General features: G+C 46.5%; 1 protein-coding gene across 12 annotated transcripts in view; it reads left to right on the forward strand.

The window, feature by feature from the left end:
* ptprsb (protein tyrosine phosphatase receptor type Sb) overlaps window positions 1–12,757 on the forward strand; it is an 80,093-nt gene that overhangs the window by 62,084 nt on the left and 5,252 nt on the right. For 6 of the 12 annotated variants that reach the window (XM_081722498.1, XM_081722503.1, XM_081722506.1 and 3 more), the window contains 14 exons: window positions 707–794; window positions 2,212–2,427; window positions 2,810–2,967; window positions 4,084–4,095; window positions 4,391–4,503; window positions 5,928–6,025; window positions 6,613–6,736; window positions 7,013–7,188; window positions 7,362–7,481; window positions 8,861–9,015; window positions 10,514–10,799; window positions 11,361–11,539; window positions 12,048–12,174; window positions 12,427–12,552. In XM_081722498.1, coding sequence (XP_081578624.1) covers window positions 707–794; window positions 2,212–2,427; window positions 2,810–2,967; window positions 4,084–4,095; window positions 4,391–4,503; window positions 5,928–6,025; window positions 6,613–6,736; window positions 7,013–7,188; window positions 7,362–7,481; window positions 8,861–9,015; window positions 10,514–10,799; window positions 11,361–11,539; window positions 12,048–12,174; window positions 12,427–12,552 — 1,978 coding nt within the window. The remainder of the gene's footprint in view (window positions 1–706; window positions 795–2,211; window positions 2,428–2,809; window positions 2,968–4,083; window positions 4,096–4,390; window positions 4,504–5,927; window positions 6,026–6,612; window positions 6,737–7,012; window positions 7,189–7,361; window positions 7,482–8,860; window positions 9,016–10,513; window positions 10,800–11,360; window positions 11,540–12,047; window positions 12,175–12,426; window positions 12,553–12,757) is intronic. The other 6 variants (XM_081722502.1, XM_035528070.2, XM_081722504.1 and 3 more) reach the window with 3 other exon arrangements.

A 12,757-nucleotide genomic window follows, 5' to 3' on the forward strand; every position in this document is an offset into this window, starting at 1 on the left:
TACCTTGCAAAAGTAATCATTTGTTCGTTATTTTTAATTTATTTATTTATTTATTTGTGTGTGTGTGTGTGTGTGGGGGGGGGGGGTTGAAACTTTGGTTGCGAGCTTGTAAATGGGTGATTTACGTGTGTACATACAGATACTCTTATAAAGAACAACTTGCATATGTTTAATCAGTATCTCATTACATTTGCTCTCTGGAAATTAAACCCCTGGTGCTGGTGTTACCAGACCTCGGTGAGTTTCAGGCCCGCTCTAAGTGGCTCGGTGGTAGTGTTAGAGAAATGGTCCTAAACTCATACACAGCTGTAGCTCATTAGAGCTTCACTCGTGCAACTGAACTTCACTTGTCATCTTTTAAGACTGTTTCTAGACATAAGCGTGAGTCATGATTCAAGGCTATTACAGCTCATTGGTTGTAAGCCTAATCAGCAAACACTGGCCTGTCTAAATACAGTATTTATCTATAGCTCCTAAATAAGGGCCTTGCCGATCTCTTGTGCCGAGTCTAGCATTACTTTAAACTAACCTGTTTGTGACAGTAGCTTGGTCTCCACCGTATTGGAACCCGCTGTTATAATCCTGCGGCTCCTTGGGTTGCTCAGAGCAGAAGACATCCATTAGCAGACATCATAGCACTGCTGTGAGCCTTGCTAATGAGATTCTTGACAAGGCCATTCACAGCAGTGTCTCTCTGTGCTCACAGGAATATCTATGTGGTGGTTGTTCCTCTAAAGAAAGGCAGGGGACTGAATCGACATCTGAAGAGCCCAGACGAAATGGACCTGGAAGAGGTATGCTCGATGGCTGCCATCGTCTCTTGCTAGCAGGACAAACTTGTTCTGATTTATCAGCGTTGGTCAGTTAATTGTAATAGAATCAGCTTTTGTTCACAGATTTATTGTTTTGTTGAAAATAAGAAACGTCACCAGTGTAACTCATTTGAAACTGATTTTAAGCAAAGTAAACTCAAATTAATATGTCTGAAAAAATCATTCTTCATTATGTGTAGTAGAATGTGGAGCAACTGTCAGAGGTGAAATTGTGGGACAATATCACCTCCGCCTTACTGTACTGCCACTAAATGTTACTAGTTATTAGTCCTTACTGTCATTAGATATAATGCTACCTTTATCAGTAATGTCACAAAAGTTATTGAATATAGATCCAGTATAGGTCTCACTCAAATAATCAGATTCATAGATATAATGATAGATATAAAATTAATATTAAATATAATATTAAAACTTTAAACATGCGATATGTACAGATTCATTTACTTTACAAGGAATGTAAGTTACAACCCAACTGAAGAAGAAACCCTGACTTATCACATTAATTTACTAGCATTAAAAGCCACCTTAAGCTTCCTGTAGCTTTGTAATAATATCATTAAGAACTTCTCATGTGGAAGTTCTCTGTCAGGGCAGATTCTAGCTCAGATGGGACTGGGCTCGTGGGTGCAAGTCCTCTGTCAGGGCAGGTTTTCTGGGCCTGAGTGATGAGAGTATTTGTCAGAGTTAAGTGCTGAGCTGCTCTGTCAGGCCCAAGCTTACTTTAGCACAATGTGTCAGCAGACGTAATGCAGAGGTGTGAACCTCGGCCCACGTACACACTGCATACGTGCAAGTCACAGATCAATTACCCCAAGAGACAGACTTGTGAGAGACCTGTGAGATATGTGGATGCTCATGATATGAGATCTCTGTGGACCCTCTGATTCAGTTGAGTAATGAAATTAGTAATTGAATTCTCCTTCTCACAGAAATGTCTTTGAGAAACATGCATAAAGCTTTTAACTACATTTGAAGGGAAAATCCATAACTGTCCACAAGATTTTTCATATCATTCATTGTGTCAAGATGATTTGAATAATTTTCATTAGTGTGTTGCGTATTTTATGGGACATGACAGTCTGAAATAGGTTTGTCAAAATTTCAAATGAACTTTAACGGCATGTCCTCCAGTGGTGCAAACTAAGAACCAGTATTATAATTCTTGGAATGTATCATTGAGATAAACATTTACATAATATTATAACATGTTCCTTATTTGCCTAGTTGTTGGTTATTAGCAACAAACCTGTTAGCAACAAAATGGTTCCACCTGATTTGTACTCAGTTGGGTTATGCTCAGTTGAGTTGTGTTCAGTTAAGCTGTACAGTTGAGTTGTTCAGTTGAGCTGTGCTCATTTGAGTTGCATGCTCTCAGCTGTTGAAGGACATCAGCCAGAAGCAGCGCGACCCGCGGCAGAGGCAGGTGGATCTGCGTCGGGCATACATCACCGCCCGCTTCACGCCTTCCACCCTGCCCGCGTTCTTTACCCTCGGAGACCAGCTGGACTACGGAGGCTTTGACAATCGGGCCCTGGAACCGGGCCAGGAGTATGTCTTCTTCATCCTGGCCGAACTCAACTCCACCACTGGGGTAAGAGGCTAGAGAGTCCTGAGGAAATGTCATTCCATGTTTGTGAGATGCATGTATATGTGCTTTGGGATGTGTGGATAAATTTTTTTCCCCGTGGCTTGTCTTACACCAGGCCTCTTAAAGTGGCAAAGTGGCATAGATGTAGGTTGAAGTGACAGTGGAGGGTTAATGACTTTTGCATCCTGCGTAGTGATTAAGAAAATACATTTGTGGTATTTCTCCAGTACTATAGTGACTACAAGCACCCATCCTGTTCACTTTCCCTCTGCTCCACACTGACAGTAATGCTGACAGTAAAAGCAATCTAATACAGTTCAGATGACATTTGGAACGTCGCCGCCTCGTTGAGCTGTGTGTGACATCGCTGTGCTTGTGTGTTCAGAAGATGTTCGTTGCCAGCCCCTACACCGACCCGGTCATCGCACCCGTCTCAGACCCGCAGCCTCTGGACGCTGGCGACGGCCTCATCTGGGTGGTCGGGCCCGTCTTGGCTGTGGTCTTTATCATCTGCATAGTCATCGCCATCCTGCTCTATAAGAAGTGAGTGGAAACTATGAGCTTTTCTTTGTTGAAGGCTGAACAGCTGGTGTATTTACTTTCCCCTTTGATGAATGGAACAGATCTGTTTAGCTGCTTAGCCGCTTAGCCTGGTTTGGCTGTTTAGTTCAGCATTATCATTAAAACTATGTTCCCGACTTGCAATGTGATTTACTAGAAGTGAGCTAGTAGATGAATGAACAGATGAATGAATGACTGAATGAGATATGGATCTGGACAAGAGGAAATGAAGTCCTTAGAAGTAAAGTTGCCATTACACAGTAGAAAAATGTCCCCCATGGTGTGACAGGGAGAATGTAAAAGCTGAGATTAAATATGTAACAGGCTGCTATTTTGGTAGAGGGAGATAATAGCATCAGGGGGAAAAAGATTCAATTATATCAGGAGATAATGGAAAAGGAGCCAAATGGCTCCTGCATATGGCCAAAAAAGGGAAAACTCCCTACAAGCTGATTCAAAGTGAGCACAATCCGATGCCTCTCAAATTTAGCAGCAAACACTAAAACCAGGCTGCATCTAGGGCCGACATTTGGGGCATCGTTTCATTCCCTTTGCCCGCCTTCGTTGAGAATAAAACCCATTTCCCGCTCCCCGGCCCAGGTGCACGTCGGCCCTGGTTTACGGGGACTGGGTAGCCTGGGTGTGGAAGGTATTGGTGCCTTCCAAACCGCCTGGGTGACCTTGCCTGGCGCGGCTAGCCCGTTGGCATGGCGATGGATCAGCCAGATAAATCTCCCCCTGAGCCAGGCCACTCCCACAGCCCTTCCATTTACTCCGGAACCGTCTCCCCCCCCGAGGGCCTTGCAGTTTAAACGGTCCCCAATGCACCGCACTCTTATCTCCGGGAGGTGTCATGTAGCCCCTGCATACAAATGCAAAATATTGATTTTTGTTGCTCTTTCTTTCCCTGTTCCCTATCTTGCTATCTCCCTGTCTACCTGAATTCTCTCTCTCTCTCTCTCTCTCTCTCCTTCTTTCTCTAATTTTACCCCGTTCTCCCTCTACCTCATGCTTCCCTTTCACCCCCCACCACCTTTATATATATCATACTTCTCAATGCTGTATCCCTTGCTGTGTTACATTCTGTGGGGACATCAGCAAACCAGACAGGTAAGCATTACTGCCTTCTAATTGCTGATGGGAGATTACAGTATTTATTCTAGTAGGAAAAGCCTTAAATTGCAGAGTCTTACTAATGGCTAACTGCTTTGCTAATAATAGCCCGATTGGATTTTCTGTTATATAACATTTAGCAGATAACTGCTGGAACTGCTATTAATTGCCAGTTTATGCTTGTAGATTGCATATATTGATTGCTGTGCCCTGAGTCTAGTTAAGTTGCTGCGTTTATGCATGGGTGTTTTGTGTGTGTGTGTGTGTGTGTGTGTGTGTTTCTACTCATTAGCAAGCGCAAAGACTCAGAGCCGGGCACCAAGTGTTTACTGAACAACGCTGAAATGATTGCCCATCACCCCACCGACCCCGTAGAGATGAGACGCATCAACTTCCAGACACCAGGCACGTAAACACACGCGCACAGACGCACGCACGCGCGCATGCACACACGAACTCACTCACTCACACAATGTATGACCCAGAACATATGTGGAGACAATAGTGGCGCTTTGGTTAGATGTGTTGGTGAAAATGAAAACTGCCCTGTGGGGTCATGCAGTGTCCTTTATCAGCTAAAAGAGGAGAAGACCAGCGCAGCTATTGAGAAGCCATAATAGCTTTATACATTTATGGGGGGGCAGAGATGGGAGGGAGAGAGAGAGAGAGAGAGAGAGAGAGAGAGAGAGAGAGAGAGAGAGTGATAGAGAGGGAGAGAGAGAGAGAGTGATAGGGAGAGAGAGAGGGAGAGAGAGAGAGAGTGAGCGAGAGAGAGCGAGCGAGAGAGAGAGAGAACACTTCACCACTTTAATTAAGTCTGGCCTTTATACGGGGTGCATTGGCCTTAATTGATACTTGATATAGATATGTTTCTGCCTCAGTGCAATCAACACCCTTATCCACAAGAGGACGTACAGTATCCTCTGTTACAAAGAGGACAACACTTTAATGCTGTTCTTCTTTAGCTCAAAGATAATGCCACTGCGCCCTCTGCTAAGGCAGGCTCTCAATTCGGTGTCAAAAGTTAAAGTGAAGTTGTCCATAGTGTATTGTCAAACAGTAAGCACAGCTTAAGGACGCAGCTTTCAACTGAGACAGAGCATGCTATTTTTTTTCCACACCAAGGACAGCATCCAGAATGTCTGTAGATCTGCTGCAGGTGGCAGGAATCCTCACTATAAAAGTGCCAAAAATGGCTCCAGTGATCCTGAACAAAATTTTCCTCAAATTTTTCCTCTCGCTCCAGTGCATTCTCTATTCTGTCTCTCTCTCTCTCTCATGCACTCTCTCTGGTGAATTCTCTGTGTCTCTCTCTCTCTCTCTCTCTCTGTCCCTTTTGAATCTGCTCTTTCCCTCTTCCACTCTAGAAACAAAATGGCTGCCTCTCAGGAGGTGCAGTCATTTATGATTCATAGCTGTGAGATCACACCTGCCTAGATGAAAGCGTAGATCCATCCACCAGCACCCACCCACCACCTTCGCTCGCTGCGTGTTCTTGTGTTTTCTTACACGCACACACTTTCATACACCGACACACACAAACGTACGTGCATGTGTATGCACCCACACACTTGCATGTACAGATTGGCACACGCGCATGTTATCACGTGTAATCACCCATACAATCACCATACCTACATCACGTGTAGTCACATGCACGTTTAAAAATGGAATAAGGAATCACACAACTTTTTTGGACACACACATGCACACACTCAGAAATATACTCAGAAATGAAAGCGCACACACATCACTCCCTAACAGCTATTCTGGTGACTAATTGTTCTACTCTCCTGCCTGTGCCTTGTTTTGACCTTTGACCCCTGCAGGTATGATGAGTCATCCCCCAATCTCGATCACAGAGCTGGCAGAACACACTGAGCTTCTGAAGGCCAATGATAACCTTCGTCTCTCCCAGGAGTACGAGGTGACTAATGAGAAGGGGGCTGGGGGGAAAGAGGAGAGAGAGAGAGAGAAAGAGAGAGAGAGAGAGAAAGAGAGAGAGAGAGAGAGTTTAAGAACGACAGAGAGGGTGAGGGAGAGAATTAAAAAGAGCTTGATAAGAGAAAGTCAATGAGAAAGCGGCAGAGACCCTGGGTAAGGAGAAGAAGAGACGGAAAGAAAAGGATGAGAACAAAACAAGAAGGAGAGAGAGGTGACGCAAGAATTTGAGGGACATAACGGAGGGACTGGGGGCATGTTCTGGCGACTGGAGAGAATGAGGTGGTCATAAAATCCAAGGTCACCTTGGCTACACTCATCACCTCGTTCAGCCAGCTGGCCTGCTTTAGCTGGGAGAGTCTCTGGAAGCAGGCCACGCGTTATCCAGCCAGCGTTTTATTGAGCGCTAGCTGTGAGCAGTCTCCCTCATAAGGGAGGAGCTATGGAGCTAATCCCCGCGCGCCTCGCCCGACTGAGTCAGCGCTGGCCGTCCGTTCAGGCTCAGACGGTCGCACCGGTGAGGCCGTGTTCGTCCCCGGCTCTGACACAGCTGTGTCTCTCTGCCTGTTGCAGTCCATCGACCCTGGGCAGCAGTTCACGTGGGAGCACTCCAACCTGGAGGTAAACAAGCCGAAGAACCGCTACGCCAACGTCATCGTCTACGACCACACCAGGGTCATCCTCGTGCCAGTGGACGGTACGACCCGCTCGGGCATCTCCGCGTGTGTCACAGCTGTAGAAACTTTAGCAAGCCCTTTAAGAAATTCAGTTAGGGAAAAAAAAAGGGAATAAAACACTAAGCTCATGCCAGGTGTGATGGCGCTATGGTGCACTAAAAGTCGTTGGAGTTGGAGCCAGTTTGGATTCAGCCCCAGCTCGAATAATCAATAAAAAAAAGTTCTCTCCGTGTGTGTTGTGTCCATTCATATAAAAACGATCTGCGCCAATCATGCCTATTTCTTGTCTTTGTCAGGCATTATGGGTAGTGATTACATCAATGCAAACTACATTGATGGCTACAGGAAACAGAACGCGTACATCGCCACACAGGGCCCCCTGCCCGAGACCTTCGGAGACTTCTGGAGGATGGTGTGGGAGCAGAGAGCAGCTTCCGTGGTGATGATGACCAAACTGGAGGAGAAATCACGGGTGAGATTGCTCGCGCGCGTGCGTGTGAGATGCGCAGATGCATGCGAGCGTGTGCGCACGAGTGAGTCTGCGCGGGAATCTGTGTGGGTGGGCGAGTGTGTTCGCGCGTGCGTGCTCGTGTGTGTACGCGCATGTATGTGTGCGTTCAATAGGCCTTTCCTGTGCGCCTGCAGATAAAGTGTGATCAGTATTGGCCCAGCAGAGGCACAGAAACGTACGGCCTGGTGCAGGTCACTGTGCTGGACACCATGGAGCTGGCCACCTTCTGCGTGCGAACCTTCTCCCTGCACAAGGTGACTCGCTGACCCTCAGCTTTTCCTTCTCAGCGCTGTCCAGACATTTGACTGATTAAAATATGTTCCGCTATATTTGCCATGATTTATGTCAAATGCAGAAATAATATATATGGTATCTAGCTGTACTGATTCTACATATATATATATATATATATGATTTGATTCTACAAATATAGAATATATTCTATATTATTTTCAAATATAGAATAAACACCGGTTGCTCTCTTTCTCCCTTGCTAACACTCTCTCACTTTTTCTTTATCTCTAAGTCTCTCTGTCTTTTTGTCTCGCCTGATCTTCTCCTTTCATCCAACCAGGTGGCCTGTCTGTGCTGTCTGTCTGTCTGTCTGTCTGTCTGTCTGTCTGTCTGTCTGTCTGTCTGTCTGTCTCTCTCACACCCTGCTTGTACCTCTCTTTCCTCGACTCCCTGGCCAAATCGTTCTTGCTAGCTGACAGTTGCTGTCTTTCTTGCACACGCCTGACACTTTCCTCTGGAATCTTTAGCTCTATAATTACCTTCCTCTCCCATAAAGAGTATATCACATCTCATACTTCGCTCTCTCTGTCTCCCTCACGCCTGCTCACTTATTTTCTGTTGCTCTCACGCTCTCTCGTTCTCCTTCTTTCCATTTTTCTTCTCTCCCTCTCATGAATAGAGAGACGCTTGGAAACGTTTTGCAGTATGAGGGATGAAGTCGTTTTTGACTTTTTGGAATGGGCAGTTTTAATGGGTTTGGCTAAGAGTTCTTTAAGAGCCGTTTGGTTGAAAGTGTGACGCGCAGGTTTTCAGTGTGGGGGGACTGGCTTAGCCAACACAGAGAAAGGAGAGTTGGTTGTTTAAGGTGAAATTAACGCATCATGGTGATTAGTATCTGTTTCGGTACAATACAGATGTGATAAATCTCTCTCCCTCTCTCTCTCTCTCTCTCTCTCTCTCTCTCTCCCTCCCTCTCTCTCTCTCTCTCTCTCTCTCCCTCCCTCTCTCTCTCTCTCTCTCTCTCCCTCCCTCTCTCTCCCTCCCTCCCTCTCTCTCTCCCTCCCTCTCTCTCTCTCCCTCCCTCTCTCTCTCCCTCCCTCTCTCTCTCTCACCCTCTCTCTCTCTCTCTCTCTCCCTCCCTCTCCCTCCCTCCCTCCCTCTCTCTCTCCCTCCCTCTCTCTCTCTCCCTCCCTCTCTCTCTCTCCCTCCCTCTCTCTCTCTCGCCCTCTCTCTCTCCCTCTCTCTCTCTCTCTCTCTCCCTCTCTCTCTCTCCCTCCCTCCCTCCCTCTCTCTCTCTCTCTCTCTCTCTCTCTCTCTCTCTCTCCCTCCCTCTCTCTCTCTCCCTCTCTCTCTCTCTCTCTCTCTCTCTCTCCCTCCCTCTGTCTCTCTCTCTTTCCAGAGTGGTTGTAACGAGAGGAGGGAGGTCAGGCAGTTCCAGTTTACAGCATGGCCTGATCATGGTGTCCCAGAGTACCCCACCCCGTTCCTGGCCTTCCTACGCCGGGTCAAAGCCTGCAACCCTCCAGACGCAGGCCCTGTCATTGTTCACTGCAGGTCCGTACGGACACTTCCACAGACGACGCCCGCTCGGTCTACACTCCCACGGACACGCCTCCTTTAGTATACACTTCCACTCCCATTGACCAGCTACGTTTAGACACTGTGCTGGCAGTTTGTTGTGTATATTCATCCACAGATCCAGGCGAACCACAGGCACAAGAGTGCATATCGTTTGATTGATTGATTGAGTGAGTGAGAGTGTGAGTGGGTGAGAGAGAGAGAGAGAGAGAGAGAGAGAGAGAGAGAGAGAGAGATCAGTCTTACAAATAAGGCTCGGTTTAGAATCTATTCCACAAAAGGCACATTATCCTCTGGAATGCTTTCTGTAGTCGTACGAATAGACAAACCGCTATGAAGAACTTCAAGATCAAAAGTGTTCGGAGACGTTTGCTTATAATTCTTTATGGGGGGGGGGGTGTGGTTGCTGTAGATAAGGCTAACACTGGAAAAGGCTCTTTAGTGTACAGTGAATACCTGCGAGGCAGATCTTAGACGAATCTCAATGTTAAGCTCCCAGTCTGATTAGGACTAGATAGGATATCTGATGCTGATTTCTTCCTTTCAGTCACTTGGGGCAAAACCTCCTTGTTTTCTTGACCCACTTTCTCTGGTCTCCCTCTCTATTCTCCACTCCATCTCTCTCTATCTCTCTCCTCCATCTCTATCCTCCACTCCATCTCTCTCTATCTCTCTCCTCCATCTCTATCTTCCACTCCATCTCTCTCTATCTCTCGTCTCCCTCTTCTACTTTTTCTATATGCACTTCATTGTATGCGATTGATACACTCTGTCTGAATGTTTTGTGTGTGACCCAGCGATGTGTAAAATCTCCTTGGACAATAATCTCGTGAACACACACACACACACACACACACACACACACACACACACACATTTCAGAGATCATCACACTCTTGTCTTACTACAGGACGCAGACATGGCATGAAGAGTAATAACGTGCTAAAAATTTGGTACTACACACCATTCTACCTACATGTCATTAACACCCACAGAGACACACATACTCACACCCACACACACCTGCCCCGGTGATTAATGCTGATTACACTGTTTTGGGCTATCTCCTCCCATTCTATAGCAACAGAGAATCTATCATTTGGAATTACAGTGGAATTAGAAAGAGAGTTACAATCCTGAGTGCTATACTCTGAAATCCACCCCCTAGGGCTAGATTACGACTGGAGGTGTTTTATACCCACTCTAGTACAACTACATAATCGCATACACTTCAGCTTGATGATGTGGCAGCATACTCTCTGATGTGGCTTTAGATAGAGTAAGATGTTTTCAAACAGCCTGACTGAAATAGTACAGGTGACATTGCTTAGTGCTATATAAAAATGTAATAGGTATATCGCAAAGATGTTCATTCTCACTATCCTCTTTTTTCTTTGTCTCTCCCTCTCCATATCGCTCTCTCTCCCTCTCTCTACATCTTTCTCTCTCTCTCTCTCTCCCCCCCCCCCCTCAGTGCGGGCGTGGGTCGTACGGGCTGCTTCATCGTTATTGACGCCATGCTGGAGCGGATCCGCCACGAGCACACCGTGGACGTCTACGGCCACGTGACGCTGATGCGCGCGCAGAGGAACTACATGGTCCAGACGGAGGACCAGTACGGCTTCATCCACGAGGCCCTGCTGGAGGCGGTCGCCTGTGGCACCACCGAGGTTGCCGCCCGCAGTCTCTTCTCCTACCTGCAGAAGCTGGCGCAGGTGGAGATGGGCGAACACGTCACGGGCATGGCGCTGGAGTTCAAGGTGCAGAGGGCATGAAACACACCCTCACACATCAAACACACCCCTTCTATCCACCCCGTTCTTCTAAAAGGAAGACCTGGAAGTGTTTTGTCATATCAGATGCACTGACGTCCCCTTAGAGCAGCTGTGAGGATGAGAAGATAACGTGGAGTTCTGTTTCCTGGTAGTATGAACTATATCACGCTGAGCTGTGAAGACTTGTATGTTAGCATGTTGATAAAGATACTAAAGCTAAGATTGTGTCTAAGATGGATTTTTTTTTTGTTTTTTGGAATGATTTACTCAGAACTGGAGAGACCAGAAAGAGATCACCTTAAATTAACATCCTTGGAAGCATGTTAGATCTTATTAGGTCTTACCGTAGGAAGTGTTTGGCAATAAACAGTAAAAAGCAGGAAAGTTTGTGATAACGTCACCTGTAGAAGATATACTGGCCATTTTTAGGCAAAGTATTCTTCATCTGTCTTTGTCCTTCTTGACTGATCTGGGCTTTTCTGTTCTCCTCTGTCCTGCTTTGGCTCGGTGTTCTGAACACATGCCTTTCTTTTCTCTGTCTCTCAGCGTCTGGCCAACAGCAAGGCTCACACATCCCGGTTTGTGACGGCCAACCTGCCTTGCAACAAGTTCAAGAATAGACTGGTCAACATTATGCCCTATGAGACCACCCGTGTCTGTCTGCAGCCAATCAGAGGCCTCGACGGCTCCGACTACATCAACGCCAGCTTCATCGATGGATACAGGTACTCTACAGCACTGTTTCAGACAGCTAAAATGCTTCAGAATGCACTAGAACCAGGTTTCTCAACCAAGTCCTTGGGGGCCCACCTGATGGTCTGTGTTTTTGCTTTAACCTAGCTTCCACTGTGCCAGGTATTCAGGGCTCCTAATGGCTTGGTTCAGGTGTGCTGGGAGCTGGAGCAAAAATGTGAACTGTCTGTTGGGCCTCAGGGATTGGGCTGAGAATTACAATCCTGGAATAGCAGTGACAGTGGGAGTTACAAAGGAGTAGGTCCTATAACAGTGTAGCTGTACACATATAAAAACTATTCCACATTCAGCAGGTTTTCACCTTATGCTGAATTCAGGCTGAGGTATATAGAATGATATTGCACTGTTCATACAAGGTCCAGCCCGCGTGTTTTATCGTGTCTGTAATAGTAAACAGTGTTCAAAAGCTAAAAAGGTAGGTGGGAATCCACCGTGGGGTTTTCATGTTTTGGATCGTGTATTCCACTGTACCCTTTTCAGACAGCAGAGGGCGTACATTGCCACGCAGGGGCCCCTAGCCGAGACCACCGAGGACTTCTGGAGGATGCTTTGGGAGCACAACTCTACCATTGTGGTCATGCTGACCAAGCTGCGAGAGATGGGCCGGGTGAGTGGCTGTCCTGCAGAAACAACTCCGCCATTTTAGCAGCAATGAAGCTGGAGAAGCTGCCCCCTTCAGAATTCATAGAGAACATTTTAGATGCGAGGAGCAAAAGGCAGTAACCTAATAAATCATGTTTTACTGCTCTCATTGTGTCAAGTATCTCAATATAGATAGATTTGAAATCTTCCCAGGGACTGGGAATTGTGTTTCAAGAGATTGTTTTATTTATCCTTAAGTGGGAATGTGTGTATACAGGAAAAATGTCACCAGTACTGGCCGGCAGAACGTTCAGCTCGATACCAGTACTTTGTGGTGGATCCCATGGCCGAGTACAACATGCCCCAGTACATCCTGAGAGAGTTCAAGGTCACGGATGCAAGAGTGAGTACCACACTGCACAATGTGAGCAAAACCACTGAAGATATGCTCCTGGCTAATAAATAGTTACATAAATGTGGTGGCTGGTGTCATGTGTCCTGGAGAAAGCACAAGCTAGACTCCATCCTTGCAGGGTGGTGGCTGTCCAGCGATGGAGGACGTCCATCTAGCACATAGGAATTGGTAATGATTAAATGGAGGGGAAAAA

The sequence above is a fragment of the Electrophorus electricus genome, chromosome 11 (assembly GCF_041902795.1).
Source record: "Electrophorus electricus isolate QZ-2024a chromosome 11, ASM4190279v1, whole genome shotgun sequence".
NCBI lineage: Eukaryota > Metazoa > Chordata > Actinopteri > Gymnotiformes > Gymnotidae > Electrophorus > Electrophorus electricus.